Genomic DNA, 23,586 nt, shown 5'->3' with positions numbered 1-23,586 from the left:
GACTTCTTTATGCAGACCATGCCTAGCTCTAGGGAGAATTTTTAATGTGTTCATGCCAGCAGCCACCCTTCACCCATTAGCAGTCTAGCCATGTATTAAGCATCTGACATAATAATTTTTAAAGGTTATTTTATCAAATAAATAGCAGTTAATTGCTTCTAAATGCTTAAATTGACTATATTAGACTCCTGACATTGTACTGGGGATAATTCTCTCCTGAGTTATCTCTGCTATTTTCACGTTCCTTTTGGCACTGGAATAATACTAAGTCTTAGTTGTGTTGCAAAGTGGATTAAAAAGTGGCCCTGATCACAAGCACTGGAAGTGTAAGAAGGGGAGTTCCATGTCTTGTCTGTCAGTCATTTTGCAGCGTCTACTGCTGCTTTTTCCTAAGGGACAAACTGGTTTCCACTAAAGACACCACTTGAAATAGACACAGAAAAAGTCTCATGCTCACAGACTTTTGTCCAAAAAAGTTCATTGTTGTACAGGGAGGTGATGGAGGCCCCATCCCTGCAAGGTCAGGCTTGATGGGACTCTGAGTAAAGTCATTGTGTTGGAGATGTCTCTGCTTACTGCAAAAGGGTTGGACCTTTAAAGATCTCTTCCAAGCCAAACCATTCTATGATTCTATGAGATGGAACAGACAGTCAGATCCAGTAGCTACGACTGGCTGGATAGAGAATCTAGAGCTAGTGACCAGTGCTGGTAGGGAGTGCAGAGGCAGATCACATGAGTTGTGATAACTGGCCAGGCAGAACAACTGAATACTAAGGAGGGAAGTACCTGAAGGAAGGGCTTGGGAGAAGAGGAGAAGAGAGAAAGAAGGGTAAACTGCTACACAGGAAATTTTAAATAAAGAACCTATAATATTTGAAGTCAACATTTAAATTGAAGTTGGAACCTCTTGAAGAGTTAGGAATATGTTTAATTGACAAGAAAAAAACACAATGTCCTTGTGGATATTGTTTAAAAGTGGAGAAACATTACATTAGTCAGATAAGTTTTCATATGGAATAAAATTAATTCTTACAGAGAGCATGAAGCCTTTTGACTGTTGAGATGTATTTAACTGGCCTACTTTGAACATAGAAAACGTCTTTTTTTTTTTTTTTTTCAAATGTAACTGATAAAATGTTCACTGTAAAAAAATATTCCCTAGTCTGGATTATCCTTTCATATGGTATAATCATTATATAGAGTATATCTTTGCCACAAAACTAAACTGAAGAAACACATTCAAGCTGAAGTGTCACCTATAGAATGGAAAATGTTACCTGATACAGATAAGATCATGTGCCTTTCAGGAGTTAAGTTTTGTTGGTAAATAAAACCTTCAGAATCTCAAGCATAGGCAGGGGAAAGAATGTTCTCACTTTAGTGAATCATTTATGTTAAGGATCTCAAAATTAAAATTAAACAAAACAGATTAAACATCCTTATCTTACAGGATGAAGAACTACTAAAAGTACGAGTATCGTTTGCTTCTACATCATATCTAGTGGCAGCTATGAAAGTGTTATATTCTTCAATTGTTTGATTGAGTATATTATTTCCGAAGGTAGATTGGAAATCTTCTGTTTCAGAATGAGTAGGTAATATCACCTCACTCTGAAAGGTAAATGACAATACAGTTCTGTTAGACAGGATGTTTTCTTCAGAGGCTTCTACATTAGAAAATGAATTTGAAGATATCTGAATGCAAATATCTTTCGAAATGCAGGCATGGAGGTAATGGATGTCATTTATATCAGCTTTAGGTTTACAACTATGCCCTGCATAACAGTGGCAATCAAATTTTTCTATGAATATTTGCAGGTCCTCAAATGCTGGTTGCCCTCGTAGAGTATACTTTCCATCCTTTGTCATTTGAATGACAATATTCTCAGGGTTCAAGTGAAGGTAGTCACTGGAATTCCACTTTTTCCGTGCACAAGCACCAGAGTCTTGGCATAACACTTGGCTACAGATTCTGGCTGCCATTGTGACATTGATGAGATATGGAGTCAGAGTCTTCCTAAGGTAGTTGTCCAGGGTTCTACAGGTGTTCTATGAAAAGAACATATCTGTGTAGTTTAGTTAGGAACCATTAAGATGCTGTCTTTCTAATAAGAGTACAGTAATGGATATCTGTGAATTTTTCTCCTGAGGTTTTGATAACAGTTACTGGGTTCTGGAAGCAAGTTTATCTGAGAAGTTGATATAGTTCAAGGATCACAGCAGATTTATCTTGGGTAGTCACTGGAAATGTTACAGAAAGCACTTATATGACAAAGCAATGACTTTAAGCTTTCATTTTGGCTCTATGTTTCATGTAGCATTTTGACTCAGATGCAATTGAAAAAGTTACATAAAGGATCCAAGTTCCTTTTTATGTATTGAATGATTTGGAGGGATCTTGGAAAAAAATAACCAAACAAAAAAATCCCTCTCCTCTTCATCATAAAGAAGTAATTTTTCTGTCAAACCATTTTCCTCTGACCTGAATAGCTAGGCTGCAGGAGTTTTCATGGCATTTTTAAGTGGAAAGCATTTTGGGAGGATGGTCATATTTAAAGTATGCCAAGAGAACTGCTCATCCTAATTGATCATGAAGTAGGCATATAGTCTATATATGCTTGGAGCCACTTAATAACCAGTATCTTTGGGAACTCTGTTTTTGACTCTGTATCTCCTTATGACATTTACCTGTACCACATATTGATACAGCTAATATTCACACCCACTGAGATGACTTCAGTGAATCTGAGATACATGTAGTTATTTTGATTTTATTTTAGTTAGATATAAAAACCCCTACCTATAAATATTAATTGATCAATGTTTGCAGAAATGAGGCTCACAGTAATATTTCATTGCTGAAAGGCTACTGTCTGTGGTAGCTTTCAGAAAAAAAAGGTGTGATTAGTGCTCAAACATTAAGTTTGGGCTGTGGGAAGTTTTGTTTGCTCGTGTGCATCTCAAAATTCGAGCAGTGAAAGTTGTTGGGCAAAAATTGTTTGGATGCAAGTGATAGTCTTTCTCAAAGGTAGATACACACAAAAAAGTCATTGAGATGATTTTGAGAATTTGACCTTTTCAAAGCCATGGAGGTTTACCTTAGCTGTACTTCTATAACAGAATGCCCAGCATTGAAGATTTTCAGTTCTTTGTCCTTAGAAGAATCAGAGGATTCTTCCTTGATAGTAGTTTGTTATATCTAGTTTGCCTGAGTATGAAAGATATATTTAATACCTTTGTAACAGTGTTCCTCAAACTATATACTTTGACCTTCCTTAAAACAAATTTGATTTATTTTTTCCTCTTTCTGACTTAGATCGTTCTTACAGTGAAATTAATCAGGGTAATACTTGCACATAACAGGCTAGACTTGAAATTTCACAGTCTAACTCTTCCTAGTGCATTAATATTACTGCTAAGTGCCACAGCTTTGAAAAGCAGGAAGAGTCTTAGTCTTTTAAAAAATTGATCTGAGCAAGCACAAGTAATTTTTTCTGTATTTTATGTCTGGAGTGTAACAGAATACAGGAATTCTTTCATTAAATTAATTAAACAATTGCTAACTTGCATGCATTTATCATAGTACCTTGTCCAGTTACTCAGAGCAAACACTGATGCTTTCAAAGATTGAACTCTTACGCTGTCTAGTCAGTTACAGTCTTCATAAGCCCTCCACTTGTGCCTGTTTTTTTTTTGAGCAGAGAAGACTGTGGCAACAGGGAATCTCATTTTAAAACTAGAAGATAAAATGTAAGTAATGATGATGCTTTTTATCCTTTTCATAATTGCTTTAGAAAAGAAAAAAAAAAAGTCATGTAATAAAATTAAGCTGGCATACCTTGTTTGTGTTAAATTCATATCACCCCAGATTACAATTCCAGAAGCACCGAGCGCAGCAGATTCTCCAATAGTATTTACCAGGTCATCCTAAGGGCAAATACTAATGTAAGTAAGCTGTAAAATAAGGGCAAATTACATATCCAAAATAACAACTTTGAAAACAGCAAGCAATAGTACATGACTGCAAATATTCTGTTCTCAATTACATTATTTTATTCTGGGATTGAGTTGCAGAGGCAAATGCCCAGAAAATGTTGCCAACTATATCCAATTATATATGTCCATGGTTAGAAAAATAAGGCAGTAAAACTGAGCCAGTGGTTAGGCTTGTGACACACTCCAACCATTGAATAAATTTTGTTTAGTTTCATTGCCTTCTGGCTGCTCGTAGTTGGTAGTACCTGGTTTCAGTAGTGCTGCCTGAAGCAGAGACTGGAAAACATAGATCTACTACTTTTTTTTTTCATACTTAGTTACCAAAATGTGCTGTAAGAAAGCAGAAAAGTAGCAAGAGAAGGAGCTTTTACCCACAGGAATTTGTTTTCTCCAGAAAATTAATTTTGTCTTTTACAGAGATTGATTTGGTAAATTTGGTTTTGTTGAGTTCTTTTAGGGTCACCCTATTTGCCCCAGCCCTAACAAAATCTTAAAAGCCCCATCTGGGATGGGAAAGGACTACAGGGAGTAAAAGGACAAGGATAAAATTAACTTCTGGGCACAACACATAAAAAGGAAGAATGTCAGGATTACAGAATTTAAATGATTAACTGGGAGCCCAGCAGTGACCCTGTCAGCAATCCTTGCTCCTTGAAGGTACCCACAGAGCAGGGGACAATGTCTGCTGTGATGCTCCATTATGGGCATCTCCATCCCCGGATTTGGTGATATCTTGATAGGGTGAGCATATATAAAAACATGAAGGCAAGAGTGTAGTCAAAACCTGCAATAAGATAATTAGGACCTTAATGAGAACCTACATTGGACTAACCCATGAGATGCCTGAAACACCATTTAGAAAATTGCTTGGGTACACTGAGGATGAAATTTCTCATTACCTTTTAAACTCTTTTTAAGGAAAGGAAAGGCTCCCTCCTCCCTTTATTTCAGACCTAAAAGCAGATATTAAAGGCAGCCCATTTTTACTAATTCTACTTAAAGAGGTTATTCATTTTTCTTTAATCTGTCTTACTGTACTAAATAGGCTTTCTAACTATGTAATATTTTGCTACATTCGAAGACTACTCAGAGAAAAAAACCACAATTTAATAAACAATATGATGAAGGTTTGAAAATAAACCTATTAGTGTTGTGTTTGATTAAAATTATTTGATGGATTCATTTGTGTAGTGGAGGGTTGCACAGGCCCCAGATGACCGTGTTTACAAATCTATTCATGCCTGGGCCATGTTGTCCCCCAGAAAGGTGTTTGCCCTGCCTAAGCTTTGGGGAAAACAAGTTAAGGGGGGCAAAGGGGGACAATAGCTCTGGTGCCTTCCAGTCTGGCCTTGCCTGCTTGAAGGTTGAGTAAACAACCTTACATAACCTCACACGGCTAGGGTGGGGATCCGCCTGACCCCTCTCCATATTTGGGGGTACCAGACCCCTGGACTTCACCTTATTTGGTATGTTTTGGGCCTGCTGCCAAACCCCCATTGGACAGAATTGTGGCTGAGGACCATCAACCTCGCAATCAGACTTCATAAAAGGGACAATTTAGTGTTTCTGCTACCTCCTGCCACCTCTCTCCTCTCCTCTGCCACCCACTGCTCCTAGCCGCTTTGCCACTTTTGGGGACCACTGCTGCTGCAAGATTCCAGCCCACGGCTCCAGCCCAGGGAAACTGACCAAGGCTCTCCTGGCCAGCCGCCGCTCCAGCTCGCCGTTCCCAGCTTGACTGTGCCTGTGGAAGCTCCAGACAGCGCGGCCCAATAATCCCTGAGCCACGAGGGTTATCAACATAGCTTTGCCGCACATATTTGGGATCATCAGAACTGACTCCTGCCAGTGAGTAACTGAACAAACTCGATTTAAGCCAGCATGCACTCTCAGTAATTTTACCAGTGATGCTTTCATGCCACAGACTCTCTTCCTGCATCCTTTCAAACCTCTGCTAAATTCCCGATTTGCTGTATATAGACATTCTGTAATATAATTTTGGAACCACATACAAAGAACGTGTGCGGGATAGCTGTAAATAAGTTTGGGGAAGGGGGGATTCCTTGTGTATGTAATATTGAATTATTTAAACCCTTTTAAAATTGGCCTCATATTTCATTCCCCCAAAATCCAGACAAACCGCTTCACAACAACTTGATTTCTAATACAAAAACTGCTCACTTTTTTTCTTTCTAATACAAGTTAGAGCATTTGCTAAGTAAGTGTTACCAGATAATTTCCCTCCACTTAAATTTGAGATACTTAGGGTCTAGCTCCACTCACCTGGGAGAGATATTCCTCATAGACATCTGTGAATACTGGACGGGTATATACAAAAACTGGAAGGGGATGAGTAGAGTTAGAGACAGATGAAATTCTAATGGCTTCTTGAACTCTGTTGCGAACAAAAAGCTGGGCATTTCTGGAAGATCTTAAGGCAGTCTCTAGATAGACAGATGGATAAAGTGCTGTGCTTTTCTCCCACAACCAGTTAAGCTCATTATTTCTTTCTATTTCAATATCTAAACAGGTTCCTGTATAGTTATGTGGGTTTTGTTTGTAATCATAGTTATAACAGTCTGGATAAAGGTAATAACCCCACAGACGATTTGGCTTCATTTTAATGCCCAGCTTTAAAGATTCCAGCATAATGGATTTTGCTGCGGCTTCAAATTCCATTTTTGCTATAGCCCTGGCTTCAGCTTCTGATAGACTGAGGTCTCTCTGCTGAACGAGTTCAATGGATTCCTGTCTATAAATGTCTTTTGATCCCCAGTTCCTTATCCACACAGGTCTCCAGTTTTCCCAGTCAATGACAGCCAACCCAAACTGTTCATCTGAAGGAATATAGAACTGAATGTCTTCTTTGGCTTTCTTTAAATGATTGTCCAGCAGTGAGAGCTGAGGGAGTCCTCCATTGAATGCCTCTCCCGTGAGTTCATTTTTGTAAGGATAGTAGCCAAGCCTGTCTGGATAGAAAAGAGTGATGTTTTGTCCAATGGATGTCTTCAATGTGCTTCCAATGAGAGAAAAAAAATTCATGTCCAGCTGCACTCCAGTCCTTTCAGTACAAAGTTCTGTAGGAGCATTCCATATAGAAAGAAAAGGTGAATTAGAAACAAGTGGACGAGCTCTTACGTTCAAAGATGAGCAACAAGAAACTAGAAGCATGGTGAACACCATACTAGATGCTAGCAGATATGTATAGGCAACACAGATACCAAAGCTTTGTGTTTTTCTTGGAGTTTCCATTGTAGCACGTGCAGTGACAGTAAGTGTTTTGGATCAGTCAAAAATTAAATGCTCTCTGGGCATTCAGAAGTTTGATAGTCTGTCACATGTTTTACCATACAATGTATTTCTTCAGATTAATTCCTACTAAGCAATATTCCTTATTTGTAGAATAGGCATGTCCTTTATATAAGGCTCTCTGTCATTTCAAGCTGTGGGAAACCTTTCAACCACTTCTGATACCTAATACAAAAAGAGACAAACATGGATAAAGAAGTTAACAGTATTTAATTTCTAACCATGAAACAAATACCATTTGTAGATTTTTTTAATATATTGTAATCTTTTGAAAAAAAATCCCCTTTAGAGGAAAAGCACAATGCACAGCTGTAGGGGAAATAAACTTCTTGAATATTAAATTATATATATAATATAAATGTGTACCTATTTATGAATTTGATATGAAAGTGGATTTGTATCCAGCAAGTCATGGATCAGAATGAGTATGCTTGGTAATAGTCCTGATTGTGCCAGTGACTGATGTCTGTGAACATGAGCAGACTCATAATGTCTTCTCTTAATCTATACGTGACATTTCTCACCTATCTCAAAAAAAAAGTTCTAGCTCTTAAATCATTAATTTTACAGAGCACTTAAGGGAAGATAGAAGGTTACACAAAATTGGAACCTGGACTGTTGTACAAGTACAAGAAAACAATTCATGTAAACTTAAGTCAGTGAGGTATCTGAAATATTACAGGCCTTCTATCCAGAGTTCTTTTAGAGTGTCTCGAAAGCCACCCATCACCTTGGTACATATCCATCTGTGTACGGCTTGAGGCAATTTGAGATCTACAGATTAAGTGACCCCAAGTTAAGGTATGTCCCATGGTGTAATTCATAAGGAAAGCTGAGACTGACCTTACGCTGCCAGTGAGCAGTCATATTTAGTTTTATTCAAGAACACAACAGTGGTGGTAATAATCATGGTATGATCATCATGGTTTAGTTAGCCCAGTGTTAAAGCATTCCTCTGTGCAATAACTTCAGTCCACTTTCATCCTGACTTTGACATGGTTCAAACCTATGTCTGTCACTTTCCATAGAAGCTTCAGAATAAAGCCATGCAGTACATAAGGAGTATGTAAATGTGAGCATGAAATTATAGGAGTCACTATGAAGTGGGCCACAGGGTGACTGGCAATGTGAAATCTGTAAGAACAGATTTAAAAAAGCAAACAATATGGTTTGCGTTTACAAAACTCAGCTAGGAGTGGAAATTGCAAATCTTTGGTTCCTATCCTAGAATTATCTCTCTCCCCTCTGTTTATCTGTAGTTACTTGATATAAAATTTATAAGCTATACAGGCACTGAATCATCTCTCTTCCAACAATAGTACAGACACAGCAGGCTGCAGTTATCCATTTGTAGCTGCTTCATCATCTCTCTGGCTGCATGGTTATATTTTAAAATTGTTATGATAAAAAGGCAAAATGCCTTCATCCATAAAACTGTTGCATACCAAAAAAGTTGGACAGTATGAGATGTTGATGGAGACTGGAGCCTTCCTTGATCCAGCTTCAAGCCACATTCATAGCAGAGATTGTGTAGTAGTGTTACAGTGAGATTCTTTCTGTGTGTTCACTGTATTTGATCACATCTGAGTGTACTAGAAACTCCAGATTGGTGAAACACATGTGAAAGGAACTCTTATGGAGGGGGGATGGAGGCACCAGCAGTGTGACTGAAATCTAGATGCTTGGGGGAATCAACAGTGAAGAAACACGTGTCAACAAATAGCATAGTTCCTGCTGTGTTCACAGATGTCACACCTCTTAGATATGATTCTGGGAGCCATCAAGAAATGCCCAAACCCAGACACTTACAAATTCCAGATTAGCAAGTCTTATTTCGCAGAACCCACTTTGCATCTTCCCTCGTACATCACTTTTGATGCCAACACACCATAGGAACATTTTCCCTTTTATTCTTTTTTTCCCCCTCAAGGGCTTGCTGCCAGCTCGTGGTACTTGTCTCAGTGGAGATGCATAATGCCGCCATACATTATTTTTGCTGGGGTCCCCAGCCTAGCTGAGGAGGGAGCAACAGCCAGCTCAGTTTTTGTTGCTTAGAGGTGCCAGCACACAGAATGAAACCAGCTGCTTCAAGATGCAAGCACACACAGCTGGAAAGATGGCAAACAAGCTTGAATAGCAAATATTCTTGAAAGAGGGTTTGGCAGCAGAACAGGGGAGTCAATTCAAAACAGAAGTTTATAATCTTGGATTAAGAAGTACAACTAAAATGAGCAGAAAGTACACCTACTCAGAATCAGACATCTCTTGGGAACTTACCTGCAGATACATGAAAGACAGATAAGGAAGGGGAAGTAAAATGTAGCATAGGTGGTGAGGTGCAATGTACAGCAAGCTAGAACTGCAATAGTTTCCTCCCACCAGCCATGACAGTACCTCTGTCTACTCAGCGGCACTGCCCCCCAAGTCCTTAGAGCCCAATTTTTGACCATAAATCGGGGAACTTGGAGCACGTTCCACAGTTCTCTAACAGGTCAACAGCATGCCTCCTCCAAAGACTAGCATTCAGCTAGGATTTCAGCCCTGTCGTCTTTTTTCCTTCAACGTGACACAAATGGCTTTTGTGCCACACTGTACCCCCCATGTGCTATGCACTTTATCTGCAAAGAGTTTTCTATGTCCTTTCAGACGTAGCTGAACTCTGTTCTAATACATTTCTGCACTTCTGCCTGAGTTTAGGGTTTGTTGGGGATTTTTTTCTCCTTTCAGGACATCGTTTTCTTTCTTCAGTGGACAAGTTTTTCATCAACATTTTGTAAAGAAATGGAAACTGATCGTTTTAAGGCTAAACTGCCAATCAGAAAGGCCAAGATCAGTAAAGGAATAGTGAAACCACAGATACTATAGACTCCTAGGCTCAGGAGATACATAGACAACTGCTCATTGAATTCATGTTAATTAAAAAAAAAAAAAAAAAAAAGCTTGGATTCTATTTCATGATCTAGCTCTTTGTTTTTCTTGGATGGTGAATAACCAGCAATAGACAGGCATTCTCACAGGTCTTCAGTTCTTTTAGTTTTATCTTACAAAAGCCTTATCAGTCCACAGGAGGCAAACAAGCTGTTGGTTATAGAAGCAGCAGATGGACTGAAATCTAAACATCCATATGGATATTTCATCATTCACAACTGCTGATGTGATTAACTAAAGAAATCCTGCCAAGAAGCTGTTTTCATAAGGTTAGGCTCATATCATAGATCCTATCACCAGGAAGGTGTGGCTCTGTTCATTGAAATTGCTGCACAAGAGCAATGCCTTATTTGCATGGTATCTGCTTGACGAGACTTGTAGAAAATAAGGCTTCGCTTCCTCCAACTGCCCAGAGATGACAACAGGAAAAAGCCATTGTTCCTGAAATAAACAGTCTCAATCTTTCCAGCTTCTTCTCATATGGTAAATGCTGTAATTCTTTATGCATTTTTGTAATGATTTGCTGGATTTGCTCCATTATGTCCATTTCTTTCTCATAGGAACCGAGGGACTGGACACAGCACTCCAGGTGTGCCAAACAAGAGTGCCATAAACACAGTCCTTGACCTGTTGGTCTTCATTGCTTCAAAGATACACTGCCTCACTCCGTAAGCAACTCTATTTCCACCAGAACCTCTCAGAGCCTTTTCTGCAACCACTTTTCAGCACCAGTCATCTCACAAGCCTTGTTCATTCATGGCATAGTTCCTTTTCCAGGTTGGGATTTTGGTTTTGCTGAACTTCATGAGGTCCCTGTCATTCTCTTTCTCCAGCCTGCAGAGGTCTAAGTGTGAGCACAGTCCTCTGGCTTATCAGCCACTCTTCCCAAGTTTGCGGTGTTTGCAAACTTGTACAATGGGATAGAACGATCCTTTGGCAAATTCAACACAGCCTACTTCCCTCCAACACAGAACTAAGGGAAAGTAACAAAAAATAAAGGAAAAAACTACAACCCTCTGGGTTGAGATAAAGAGTTAAGATAAAGAGCTTTAAAGAGAAAATGAGATGATGCAAAAATTACTGTAGCCTGTTTGCGGAAGAGGCAGAGCAAAATGCAGAAGATCTCTCCTCAACCCTTCTTCCAGTGGGAAAGACCATCCACCCCAAACCCAGAAACTGAAAGCAGCAACCCAGAACAGGAAGCCTCTCATCTGGCTATCTGAACTTCAAGCACCATGATACTTGTCTTCCTACTAGCACTTTCAGTTTGAAGCTGCCATGATGTCAGCATGTATATCAACAGCAGATTCATCTCAACCCATGATACTCATTGTTCAGATAATTAATTAAGAGTTAAATAGTATTAGCCCAATATGAACCTTTAGAATACTCACTAGAAATAGGCTTCCAGCAGGGCTTCCTAGAACTAATTACAACCCTTTGAGCCTGGCACTTCGACCAGCTTTTCGGTTTCACTATCCATTTATATAGCTTGTGCTTAATCATTGAGAATGTTGTTGGCATGATCTTTGTTAATCAATGCCAACTACTTCAATCACATTCTCATTCTTAATGCTTGGAAAGGTTTTCCAGAATTTGTTCTGACAGCCTCACAGGGATTAAGGTGAGCTGGGCTAACCAGCCTGTAGTTTCTTGGATCCCCTTTTTTCACCCATTTTAAGATAGGGGTGACATTTGCTTTCTTCCAGTCATCAGATACCCCTTTCCAGTCACATGACCTTTCGAAGATGATCAGAAGTGGACTTACAATGACATCACCAGCTTCTTCATCACATACAGCACCTTGTGGGCACATACCATTTGTGCCCATAGATTAGTGTGCATTCAGTTGGTTTAAATACTCCCTGCCTGATCTGAAGGTAACTCTTCCTCCATTCTTTCTCACTGATCCAAGGAGTCTGGGATCCTGAGAAGCTTATATTTCTGTAAAGACTGAAGTAGAAAAGCACTGCGCACATCTGTCCTTTGCTACTGGATCTCCTGCCTACCTCATTCAGCGCTGGGCTCACCTTTCCCTTCTGCTGCTGATAGACCTGTAGAAGTCCTTCATATTACTCTTCACATCTCTTACCAACTCAACTTTAAGCGGGCTTGTGGCTTTCTTAACCCCATCCTTACACCTCAGACAGTGTCTCTGTGTTACTCCAAATTCACCTGAGCCTGGGAAAAGATGATTCTTGAAAAATCAGCTAGCTCCTGGCTACTTTCTCTCCAGAGGTGTCTCCTATGCGAATCTATCCAAGGCCTGATGCCAGAAGACACCAAAGTGTGCTCTCCTCAAGTTAGTGGTTGTGATTCTGCCACTTCCCTTGTCCAAGGCAGCCAGACTGCCTCCAGCCTTCACCTTCCCTACTTGTAACTATGATGTCTCACAGAACATATCCTCTTGCTACATTATCCTAAAGGGTATTTGCTGAGGTGATATAGGCTTGAGACCCCAGGATAAACTAGAAAAATTCTGTACAGAAGTTCTGAGGAAAAATATGGTCCTTTGTGCAAATACAGATTACCAAAATGAAGTAAAGTGATCACATAAGAGATGAGACACATAAAGGATCACTGTCTTGGGAGTGTAATTGATTCTGTCAATAAAAAAAGTGAAATCAGCTCAGAGAGGAGCTATAGGAATAGTTCAGATTTTACTATGCCTCTTGCTCTGCTTATGAAGATGTCTTGCCCATCAAAGTAAAAAAAAAAGCCTACAGGATATTTTATTCTTTCTCCAGTAAGCTTTTTTATAAGTGAATTTCAGCAATAGGCTGATTTGATGTAGAAGAAAATTGGAAAGCCTTGTTCTGAATACTGTATTTATGGTTCAGATAGAACTCATTTATTATTGGCTAATCTTGTGATTTGATTGCACTAATTTGTTTGGATGTGATTCTCTTCCAAATCTTGCTGAATATACTCTGCTGGTATGATGTTAAATAGGATTATTTTATGTAATAGCTCCCGTTAAAGGGATGCCTTTGGCCATCTAACAATGACAGCTCAGATAAATGTCACTCCTATAGTCTCCTTGAATGTTGGTTTTAAGTGAGCACAGTCGTAAAGGCTGCCCTTGTTTTTGTCCAAAAAATCCATATCCGTTACAATCTAATTAACACTAATTGCCCTCTGGGGCTACCTGATTAGAAATTACATACTGATGGACTAAATGCCCTTCATCTACGGAAATAGCTCATGCTTTAGATTTTCCTGAATTTGGCATCTGTAAAGGTTATGTATTTGAGGTAATCTATGAATTTCCTTGTTGAGTTATTTAATCATTTTTTGTGGCATTAAATGCACTGCAGAAACAGACACGCTTTGAAAAACATGTGTGCTCCTGTATTTTGGTAGCTAATATTCATGGATCTGGACCATGCCATGTGACCAAGAGGGGGGGGGAAAATTGCCTCATTGGCAAAGACAAAATAAAGTGAGGAAAGTACTTTACATATTCCTGCATTTCGTGCAAACATTATTCACCACAACCAGATGATGTGCCACAGCAAAAATCCATGATTATGCTGTTTGACTTATATTCAAGAAGTGTCACTAAATGCTAGAATTCTGCTTTTTATGAAAATCAGGCATGATAATCCATGTTTAGCCTTGAAATAAGTGAACATTACTAGTCAAGCCACATCTGCTGACATTAAAAAATAAACTTAAGGCTTTTCATACACATCTGACATCCTTATTTCAGTCTTAACCATTCCAAGAAGTAGTCCACAAATCTCACATTTTCCTCATTTTAATTTGAGCGCTGAGAAGGTAGGGATGCTCTTCATGACTTCTGAAGAAGATGAGTGTTATTCAAGTGTGGGATCTAGTTGACAAGCAGCATGTAGGAACGCTTCTAAGCCTGGTTTGGATTATAGATGACAAAGTTTAAGTGTTTATTGTTTCTTGTATTGCAAACAATGTGTATGTTACTGACTGATAATGACAGATAATAACAGGATGCAAAAATTGGTTGGTCTTTGTGCTGAGGAAAATACAGATGGAAGTGTGGAAGAGCCTAGATCTGCAATTCTTTACATTTAAGTCTTTAAATGCCTGTAAAGCTGTGGTGTAAGGCAAGTGGCAGATATGCAGATGGGGACTAGAAGATTTTTGTCCCCTACCTCTTTCACTTTCATATAAAACAGGTAGCTACAGTAGTGTAAAAATAACTCCCAACATTACAGACAAAAATATGTACTAGGCAGTGGAACTTTTAACTTCTTAGGACAAGTTGATTTGTATTTTCCTTTAGCTGAAGGCTATGAAGATACAAAGTTGGGGGGGGTATCTAAAGGCTGCACTCTACCTTGTGTGAAGAGATCACCACTAATTAAGTTCTAAGCAGAAATAGACTCCTAAAGAGCAGCAGAACAGACTATGTTTAATTAAGTGTTAATATTTGAGCTTGGAACCTGAAGTAGAATCCAAATTATTTTGTGATAAATGTACCAGCAGCAATACTGATACAACCCATAGACTCAGTTTCTCTGAGTAGCAGCCCCACTACTAGCAAAGAGCCTTCTGAGACCAGCTTTTGCATTTTTCATGGATCAATGGAAAGTACTTACTGTTCCTGACATCCCTCCCATGCTGTCCCTGGGTGCTGCTGCTGTGAGAAATGGTCCTATTCCCTTCTATTCTGTTCTGGATGAAGGGGACGGTATCACTGCTATAACTTCAATTTAGAGTGGATTTAAACCCTCTTTTTTTTCAGAGGAGCATGTCCTGGGTTAGAAGCTGTTCGTTCATTACAAATAGGAGTCAGAATTATGAAACAACCACAGAAAGGGAAAAGAAAGGGAAGATTAACCTTGTAGTTATATTGCTTTCTGAACTTGGGCCATTTTGGCATTTCTAAAAAGAAGGCAATAATAATCAGATAACACAAACACACGTAGGTGTTGTGAAATTAACATAAACACTTGTGAGTAATAGGAAGGTCTTCAGAAAGTCCACCTCTGGAAGTATCTGTGCTGCACAGCTGAATGCAACTTAAACCTGACCAGACCTTGGTTGAAGGATGGTCTTTGCATAGCATGATGTAGCCATGTTGTTGTAAATCCTTTAAGCTGCACTTGTCTGTAAAGTCAGAATTTGGTAAAACATTTGTTTTGACCGTGTTTTCTGAAAATACACCTTCTCAGCTGGACAACTGTCTGTAGGCCACATAAGGAATTGTTCAGGTTAAATATACCTCAGCCTGAAGAAAAGAGAGGAAAGGACTTTTAATGACTAAGTACATAAACTAGAAAAACTGGCTAGTTGAGCCAGCACGTCTGATTTAAGAAACATTGGTCAGACACCACCCTAGTTCTGTGGCTGTCCTTGTCATCAAGAACTGCCAAACTACCTCTTTCATCATTGCTCACTCCTGCTCTACAGCTCTGTTTCCGAGTAAAGGGCAATGAGTATGTGAGGACAGGAAGCCTGAAAAAGCCACCAAACAAATTTCTGTATTGGCATTGTTGATTCTTGCCTCTGGAAGAAATCAAAATATGCCAATCAGGTGAAGCTTGGGAGCTAAGCATCCAGGTTGTAGCCAGCCTCCCACAAAAGTATGTATGCAAAAACTTTAGTCAAACTACTGTTCAATTATTTAAATTCAAGTCCACTACATGTTCTTACTAGTATGTCCCAATTATTTGTTGTAGTCTTACAATGTTTTCTGCAGTCTTCCATGACTGAGTTGAGGTGCTAGAGAAAACTCTAACCTGTTAATTCTCTTTTTTCCCCCACTCTTGAAAGATCTATTTCTCAATATCTTAACAGCCTATTTGCTGATGTTCTAATTTGTTGGGTTTTATTTTTCCAGAAAGTTAGCCAAATATGTTGTCTGAATACGCTTCTAAGAGTATTTTGAAACCTTCCTTGCTGTACTGTGTATAACTAGGTTTGGCAGAACCCAGATTCTCAAATGACAGTTTCCACTGTAGAAGAATCAGGGACAAGATAAGAGCCTGTCATGTGTCATTTTGCAGAGTAATCCATCTTGCTAAGGCTATTCTGCAAAATGTTCAGCCTGCTGAATCTCCAGGGCTTTTTTGCAAGACAAGTCCAAACACCGTCTCCATAGCAAGAAACATGCATTATTAGTCAGTAGAATATAAAAAATTATATAATGGTGCATCTACCACTAACATAAATTAGTATACCACTAATTAAAGCACAGATCAATCTGGTAGTATATTTGGATGATATTTCTATATTACACTATTGCTACCCTAACAGAGAACATTGGCAAATTGCAGCCTAATTTTTAAAAGCAACTAGTGGTTTTGTTTTGAGTCAAGTACTTTTTACTGTATTATGCTGAACTCTCTTGAATTATTCCAATTAGGAACCTAGAAACAAACAAATCCACAAAAAAGAAAACCTCAGTTTTGTTTGCATTTCTTTGTGACTACTTGACAAAGTTGTAGCTGAAGTTTTCATAGCATCACAGAATGCAGCACTGTGATGCATTCCAGTATCATTTTCACTCTTTTGGACAGCAGTTTATACAAAGAGTTGTATTGCAGGTGACTGTGCACTTGGAGTTGCACTACAAGAACAGGCTTCCTAATTAGTTTACTAAATCTTCCCAGTGAACTCTTCCACACAAGACAGTGCTATACCTACAAGCACACAGATGAAAGTATTAGAAGGGAGCCTATAAAAGGGAGGATTATCACATGCTACAAATAAACATTGTCTTCCACAGGAATATTATTTTGAAAACCAGAAGTCTGAACTCAGCATATAACTCTTTCTCAGCCTTCACACAGTGCAGAAGTAACAGCAATACATTTTAGAACAAAGCAGATGGCGTTTCACATCTGTGTTAAAGATATTGTTCCTATGCAAACCACTATCCTTGTCTAAAGATTAATATGAACATAATAATAAACTACAGTGTTCAAAAGTAGCTGTCCCTTTGGAAGAGGTGAGATTGCTCTGGAGAATATCTGCAGAAGAGACAGAACAGGCTTTTGCTTGATCATTGGAAATAACATGGAAAGAAAACAGTATTTACATTTGTAATAAAATTAACCCTGCAGCTAATTTTGACCACAAAACTCTTTCAGTCACAAAATTAGGCTTTTTAATACATTAAAATAAAAGTCTTCTGATAAAGATTATTTTCTTTTAAAGTAAGGGAGCAGATCATAGAATAAGGGGGTTTGAAAGGGACCTCTCAAGATTGTTGAATTCAACCCCTATGCCAAAACCATACCACCTAGGCCAGGACACACAGGAACACATCCAGATGGGTCTTGAAGGTCTCTAAAGAAGGTTGTGGAGTCTCTTTTCTCAGCATCCTGTTCCAGTGCTCCTTTACCCTTACAGTAAAGAAGTTTTTCCATATATGCGGAGGGTGAAATTTCCTGTGTTCCAGTTTGTGTCTGTGGCCTTTTGTCCTATCACAGGACACCATTGAAGACAGACTGGCTCCTTCTTATTGGCACACACTCTTCAGATATTTATGAATATTAATAAGATCTCCTCTTACTTTTTTCCAGACTAAACAGTCCTAGGTTTCTCAGTCTTTCCTCATAAAGCAGATGTTCCAATCCCTTAATCAACCTCTTTACCCCCCACACTGGACACTATCCATTATATCTCTGTCCCTTTGGAAGTGGGGAGCCCAGAACTGGACTCAATACTCCAGATGTGGTCTCACCAGGGCAGAGTAGAAGGGGGAGAAGAACATCCTTTCACCTGCTGGACACATTCTTAATGCATCCCAGGATACCATTGACCTTCCTGGCTGCAAGGGCATGTTTCTGTCTCATGGATAACTTGTCTATCAGGACTCCAAGGTCCTTCTCCATGGAGCTGCTTTCCAGCAAGTCCGCTCCTACTCTGCACTGATGGATATGTTGTTATTCCCCAGGTGTAGGACTCTACACTTGTTTTTGTTGAACCTCATTAGATTCCCCTTTGTCCAGCTTTCTAGGTCTCACTGAATGGCCACAGAGCCTTCCAGCGTATCAGCCAAACCTTCCAGTTTGCTATCATCAGCAAGCTTGCTGAGAATACAGTCTGTCCCATCTAAGTGGTTAATAAAGATATTGCTTAAGTTGGACCCAGTACTGACCCCCGGGGAACACCACTGGTTACAGGTCTCCAAATGGATGCTGCACCATTAATCACAATGCTCCAAGTTCTGTTGTTCAGCCAGTTCACAATTCATCTCACTATACAATCTTCTAACCCAGACTTCCTTAGCTCATTTAGTGTCAAAAACCTTGTTAAAGTCAAGGTAGACAACATCCACTGCTCTCCCTGTGGTCTGTCCATCCAGGTCACACCATCATAGAAGGCTAAGTCAAACATCATTTCCCCTTAGTAAATCCATGCTAGCTGCTTCTGATAAGCCTCTTTTTCTTTCGTGTGCTTAAAGATAACCTCTAGAAGGAGCTGCTCCATCACCTTTCCAGAGATGGAAGCGAGGATAACTGGTCTGTAGTTTTCTTGATCTTCCTTCTTGCCCCTTTTGAAGAATGAAGTAACACTGAATTTTCTCCAGTCCTGAGGCACCTCTCCTGTGATATACTTCTGAGTAAATCCAACCTGCATGGATGAAATTCCTGGATTTTCAGCAGCAACACTTAATCGCTAGAGAAACAGGAGGTAGGGGTGTCCTCAAAGGGAATTATCCTTGTAAATAAATATGTTATTTCTAACCTCAGCACCACTTTATATACTAACATCTGCCTTCATAGTGTGCAGTTTCAAGTTCTCTTGTGCTATATTTGAATGTTCTTTTAAAACTTCCTCTCCTGGGACTGTAATTCATTCCATATTCCCTTCTCCCACATGATGGCATATAAATAAAAACAATCTGAGGGAAATACCAAACTGCAGTTAAGAAACGAACCTTCCCTCAAGAATAATTTCACTTTCCTGGTGTGTCCTTTTTCACCTGCTGTTTCTCCACAATCTTCGTAGTCTTTTGTTATTTTGATAAGCCTGCTAATACCGAGGAGCCACTTTAATGGCTCACCCATCCCCGGAGGTGAGAGAGACGAGCAGGCAAGTGTCAGAGTCTCGAAATAAAGGCGACTACAAAGCTATGCAGAATACCGGTAATTTATAAAGGAGATATTAGCATTATCGAGCATTGTTTGGGGAAATGGTTATGCAAAAAATCAACAGTTTCAACTGAAAAGAAGAAAGGAGCGTAGTTAGACCTGCTTGAGCAGGCACATTAGCATAACCCTTGGAGAAAGCCTAAGGAGAAGGATTTGCAGTGAGGGAGCTGAAAGCAAGAGCTGGTGTCTCTGAGCAAACAGCACTTTGTTTGTTTGGACCTGCCACTGCTAGGGAGACAAAGCTGGTGCAGTCCTCAGATACCCAACATCATCACCATATCCTTTTCTGTCTGAAATGACCTCAAAACCCTCACAAATTTTGACCAAACAGCGAAGTTGAGAGACAAGGTGAAGTCTACTGTAATTCGGTTTTTAAGGATAAAGAGACCTTAATATCTATCACGTTAAGAAAGCAAGTTTGAACCATTTTCTGTGGGAGCTGGGGCTGACATTTCTTCTCTTTGGAGGCTTCAGTACAGACCTGTGCCAGCCCACACTTGTGCACAGACTGCTCAGCATGTACTTAATTGCTTGTAGCTAACTCTGACTCAAACCTTAGATATTTTGTAGATTGCCCTGTCCATCTGTGGTTTCATATAAAAATAGCTGTCACACTGCAACATGTCATTTACTGGAGTTGAAAGGCTGAAAACATTTAGGTGATTTATTTTCTTTCACCCTGATGACTTCTAGGGGCATTCACTAAGGACAAATAACATCGTTTAAAATTTCCCCAAGCATCAGTTCATTCTGGTAAACTCCTAAAGAAGCAAAACTCCCTATCAGCCTACTCTTAGCTGTAAATGAAACCTATTCCCACACACACCACAACCACCACCCCCAAAAAAGAAAAATAAAAGAATTGCCTAGGATTAAAATCTAATAAAAAAAAAAAACAACCTTGAAACAAGTTTTACTTGAACTAAAAATGGCTAGCAGTTTTTTTTCTGGTATGGAGACATAGATGCTAATACTTATGACAAATGTTATTTGTGGTTTATAAGGAATCTTCTGTATTATAGTTCAGTGCATCTATTGCTCTGAAAAAAAAAAGTTAAATCACACTGAGGAAGAGAACAGGTGATAGAATCATTCACACTTCTTAACACTGATTGTTACACCACATCGTACTTTGTTACAATCTAAGAAGTCTTGCCACAATTTCGCTTCCCTCTTAACGTTCAAAATAGGATTTAAAAAAAGGAGACAGTACAAAAAACAGGCAGAAAATACTTACCTACATTACTCCACAGGTCAAAACTTGAAGTGAAAGAACGGGTGAGTGGACAAAATAATTAGCCTTGTCTAGAAAGGCAGGGCTCTGGCCTAGCCAATCGGGACTTGTCGTTTGGTAGAAACTTTAGCATAATTACAGGGTAGTTGGTTAAAGCTGTCTTCTGTCACAGCTGATTGCAGTTAAGTAGTGTAACAACACATTATCTGTCAGTGGTATTACACCACCTTTTATAGTCTACTGAACAAATGCTTTGAAAGAGTTTTGTTTGTTTTGGTGGGTTTTTTTTCCTAAAGTAGGAAATATTTTGTAGTTTGGCTTAATTATGCTTTTTGCTGCAGAAATGGTTTAACAAATAGGGGTAAAGGTTTTTTTCAGAGTTAGGTAGAATAGGAGTAGAGAGAAGCAAAACTTCATTCTGCATTACCAGAGCACAGAGTATCCCCAGGCAGCATACGCACACTGAGCAGGAAACAAAATCACAGTAGATTATTCACCGGTGAGCAGAAGCCAAGGCTGTTCTTTGAGATCGTTGAACTGAGCACCACGTTTTGCCCTCTGACTACTCTCACAGAGATTTGGGCAGGACAACCGGAGCATCTGTAGCAGATGTAGTGTTAACACCCACATAAAGATAATTAAACAACGTTCCACTTCCTGTCAGTAAACTTGCTCTGATTATGTTCACACTGCACTTAGTCAAATAATTTCACCCCAGAATAAGCCAGTGTTTTGTGGCTGTGGTATTAAATAAATAAGTGAAACAATTCTCAACATTTGAAGGAAACATTAGTGTACTTGATAGAAGTGGTGGTGTAGAATAGAACGAAGTCAAGAAACCTGAGAAAATATGAAAATGGCCCTGAGAGGGTAGGGGGGGGGGAAGAAAAAAAGGAGAGGTGGAGAGAGCTAACTCCAAACTATTAACATGTCATTAACCTACTAGTTTGTATCAAATATCTAGCAACATCGGCTCTGGCTTCTATCATCAGACTGTTTCTTTCAAAGCAAGATTTGAAGTTAGTTATAAATAAGGTTCTTATCCCCAGAGCACACCCAAAAGGGTGCAGGGGTCTGCAAATTATTCAGTGCAGTACTATTGGTCTTCTCTGTGGGCACTGATCAGTGTTAATGCAGTCCCCTGTTTGCTGAATGTGTACCCTACTGAGGCTGCCAGCAAAAGCATTAGTTTTGTTTGTGTTTTTATGAGGTGGACATCTGTCTATTAGCTTGCGGTGAAGAGCCACCAGTGTCACACCTCACAGCTGCCAGCCATCCAGCAGACACTTAACCGTTTCCAATTGCTACTGAATGAGCAGGATTCAACCAAATAACTTGGTGCTAAATATTTCAATGTTCCTCCAGGTTATGAATATGGCCGTTGGGTGGCTCCTGACTTCAGTCCAGTATAACAAAAATTGGAAGGTCTTCCTGCTGTCTGTGAGGCAGCAGGAGAAGATAAAAAACTGAGGAAGCCACAGCTAGCAGCTAATACAAGAGGAAATGTCATAGAATCATAGAATCATAGAATCAACCAGGTTGGAAGAGACCTCCAAGGTCATCGAGTCCAACCTATCACCCAGCCCTAGCCAGTCAACTAGACCATGTCACTGAGTGCCTCATCCAGTCTTTTCTTGAAGACCCCCAGGGACGGTGCCTCCACCACCTCCCTGGGCAGCCCATTCCAATGGGAAATCACTCTCTCTGTGAAAAACTTCTTCCTAACATCCAGCCTATACCTACCCTGGCACAACTTGAGACTGTGTCCCCTTGTTCTATTGCTGGTTACCTGGGAGAAGAGGCCAACCCCCACCTGGCTACAATGTCCCTTCAGGTAGTTGTAGACAGTAATAAGATCACCCCTGAGCCTCCTCTTCTCCAGGCTAAACAGGCCCAGTTCCCTCAACCTCTCCTCATAGGATTTGTGTTCCAGGCCCCTCACCAGCTTCGTTGCCCTTCTCTGGACATGTTCCAGTACCTCAACATCTTTCTTGAATTGAGGGGCCCAGAACTGGACACAGTACTCAAGGTGTGGCCTGACCAGTGCTGAGTACAGGGGAAGAATAACCTCCCTTGTCCTACTGGCCACACTGTTCCTGATGCAGGCCAGGATGCCATTGGCTCTCTTGGCCACCTGGGCACACTGCTGGCTCATCTTCAGCTTACTGTCTATCAGTACCCCTAGGTCCCTTTCCTCCTGGCTGCTCTCCAGCCACTCAGTCCCCAGCCTATAGCGCTGCTTGGGGTTATTGTGGCCGAAGTGCAGAACCCTGCACTTGGCCTTGTTAAATCTCATCCCATTGGCCTCTGCCCACCCATCCAGCCTGTCCAGGTCCCTCTGCAGGGCTCTCCTACCTTCCAACAGATCAACACCTGCTCCTAGCTTGGTGTCATCTGCAAACTTACTGATGCTGGACTCAATGCCCTTGTCCAGATCATCAATAAAGATATTGAACAGGACTGGGCCCAGCACTGATCCTTGGGGAACACCACTTGTGACTGGCTGCCAACTGGATGTGGCACCATTCACCACCACTCTCTGAGCTCTGCCATCCAGCCAGTTCTTGATCCAGCACAGAGTGAATCTGTCCAAACCATGAGCTGCCAGCTTGGCTAGGAGCTTCTTGTGGCAGACAGTGTCAAAGGCTTTGCTGAAGTCCAAGTAGACTACATCCACAGCCTTCCCCACATTCACCAGGCGGGTAACCTGATCATAAAAGGAGATCAGGTTGGTGAGACAGGACCTGCCCTTCCTAAACCCATGCTGGCTGGGCCTGATCCCTTGGCTATCCTGTAGGTGCTTTGTGATGGCACCCAAGATGACCTGTTCCATGACCTTGCCTGGCACTGAGGTCAGGCTCACAGGTCTGTAGTTTTCTGGCTCCTCCTTACGACCCTTCTTGTGTATGGGAATCACATTGGCCAGCTTCCAGTCTTCAGGGACCTCTCCAGTGAGCCAGGACTGCTGATAAATAATGGAGAGTGGCTTGGCCAGCTCAGCTGCCAGCTCTCTCAGCACCCTAGGGTGGATCC

General features: G+C 40.3%; 1 protein-coding gene across 1 annotated transcript; it reads right to left on the bottom strand.

Moving 5' to 3' along the window:
* Positions 1–1,222: 1,222 nt before the first annotated feature.
* Positions 1,223–20,789, bottom strand: LOC135175046 (hyaluronidase PH-20-like). The gene is made up of 6 exons (XM_064142875.1): positions 20,557–20,789; positions 20,220–20,359; positions 15,254–15,445; positions 6,280–7,470; positions 3,709–3,927; positions 1,223–2,049 (listed from the first exon to the last, which is right to left on the bottom strand). The coding sequence occupies exons 4-6, from the start codon at positions 7,246–7,248 to the stop codon at positions 1,390–1,392; spliced, it is 1,848 nt and encodes a 615-aa protein (XP_063998945.1). The 5' UTR covers positions 7,249–7,470; positions 15,254–15,445; positions 20,220–20,359; positions 20,557–20,789; the 3' UTR covers positions 1,223–1,389.
* Between the last annotated feature and the right edge of the window lie 2,797 nt (positions 20,790–23,586).

Source organism: Pogoniulus pusillus, chromosome 4 (genome assembly GCF_015220805.1).
Source record: "Pogoniulus pusillus isolate bPogPus1 chromosome 4, bPogPus1.pri, whole genome shotgun sequence".
NCBI lineage: Eukaryota > Metazoa > Chordata > Aves > Piciformes > Lybiidae > Pogoniulus > Pogoniulus pusillus.
The sequence above is the reverse complement of the archived record's forward strand: the minus strand, read 5'-3'. Positions and strand labels throughout refer to the sequence as shown.

Coding starts and splice junctions, on each gene's coding strand:
- LOC135175046 (XM_064142875.1), bottom strand. CDS start 7,248: ATGGAAACTCCAAGAAAAACACAAAGCTTTGGTATCTGTGTTGCCTAT. Junction 3,928..6,279: donor ATGAGGAATATCTCTCCCAG/GTGAGTGGAGCT, acceptor ATTTGCCCTTAG/GATGACCTGGTAAATACTAT. Junction 2,050..3,708: donor TGAGATTCCCTGTTGCCACA/GTCTTCTCTGCT, acceptor TTCTTTTCATAG/AACACCTGTAGAACCCTGGA.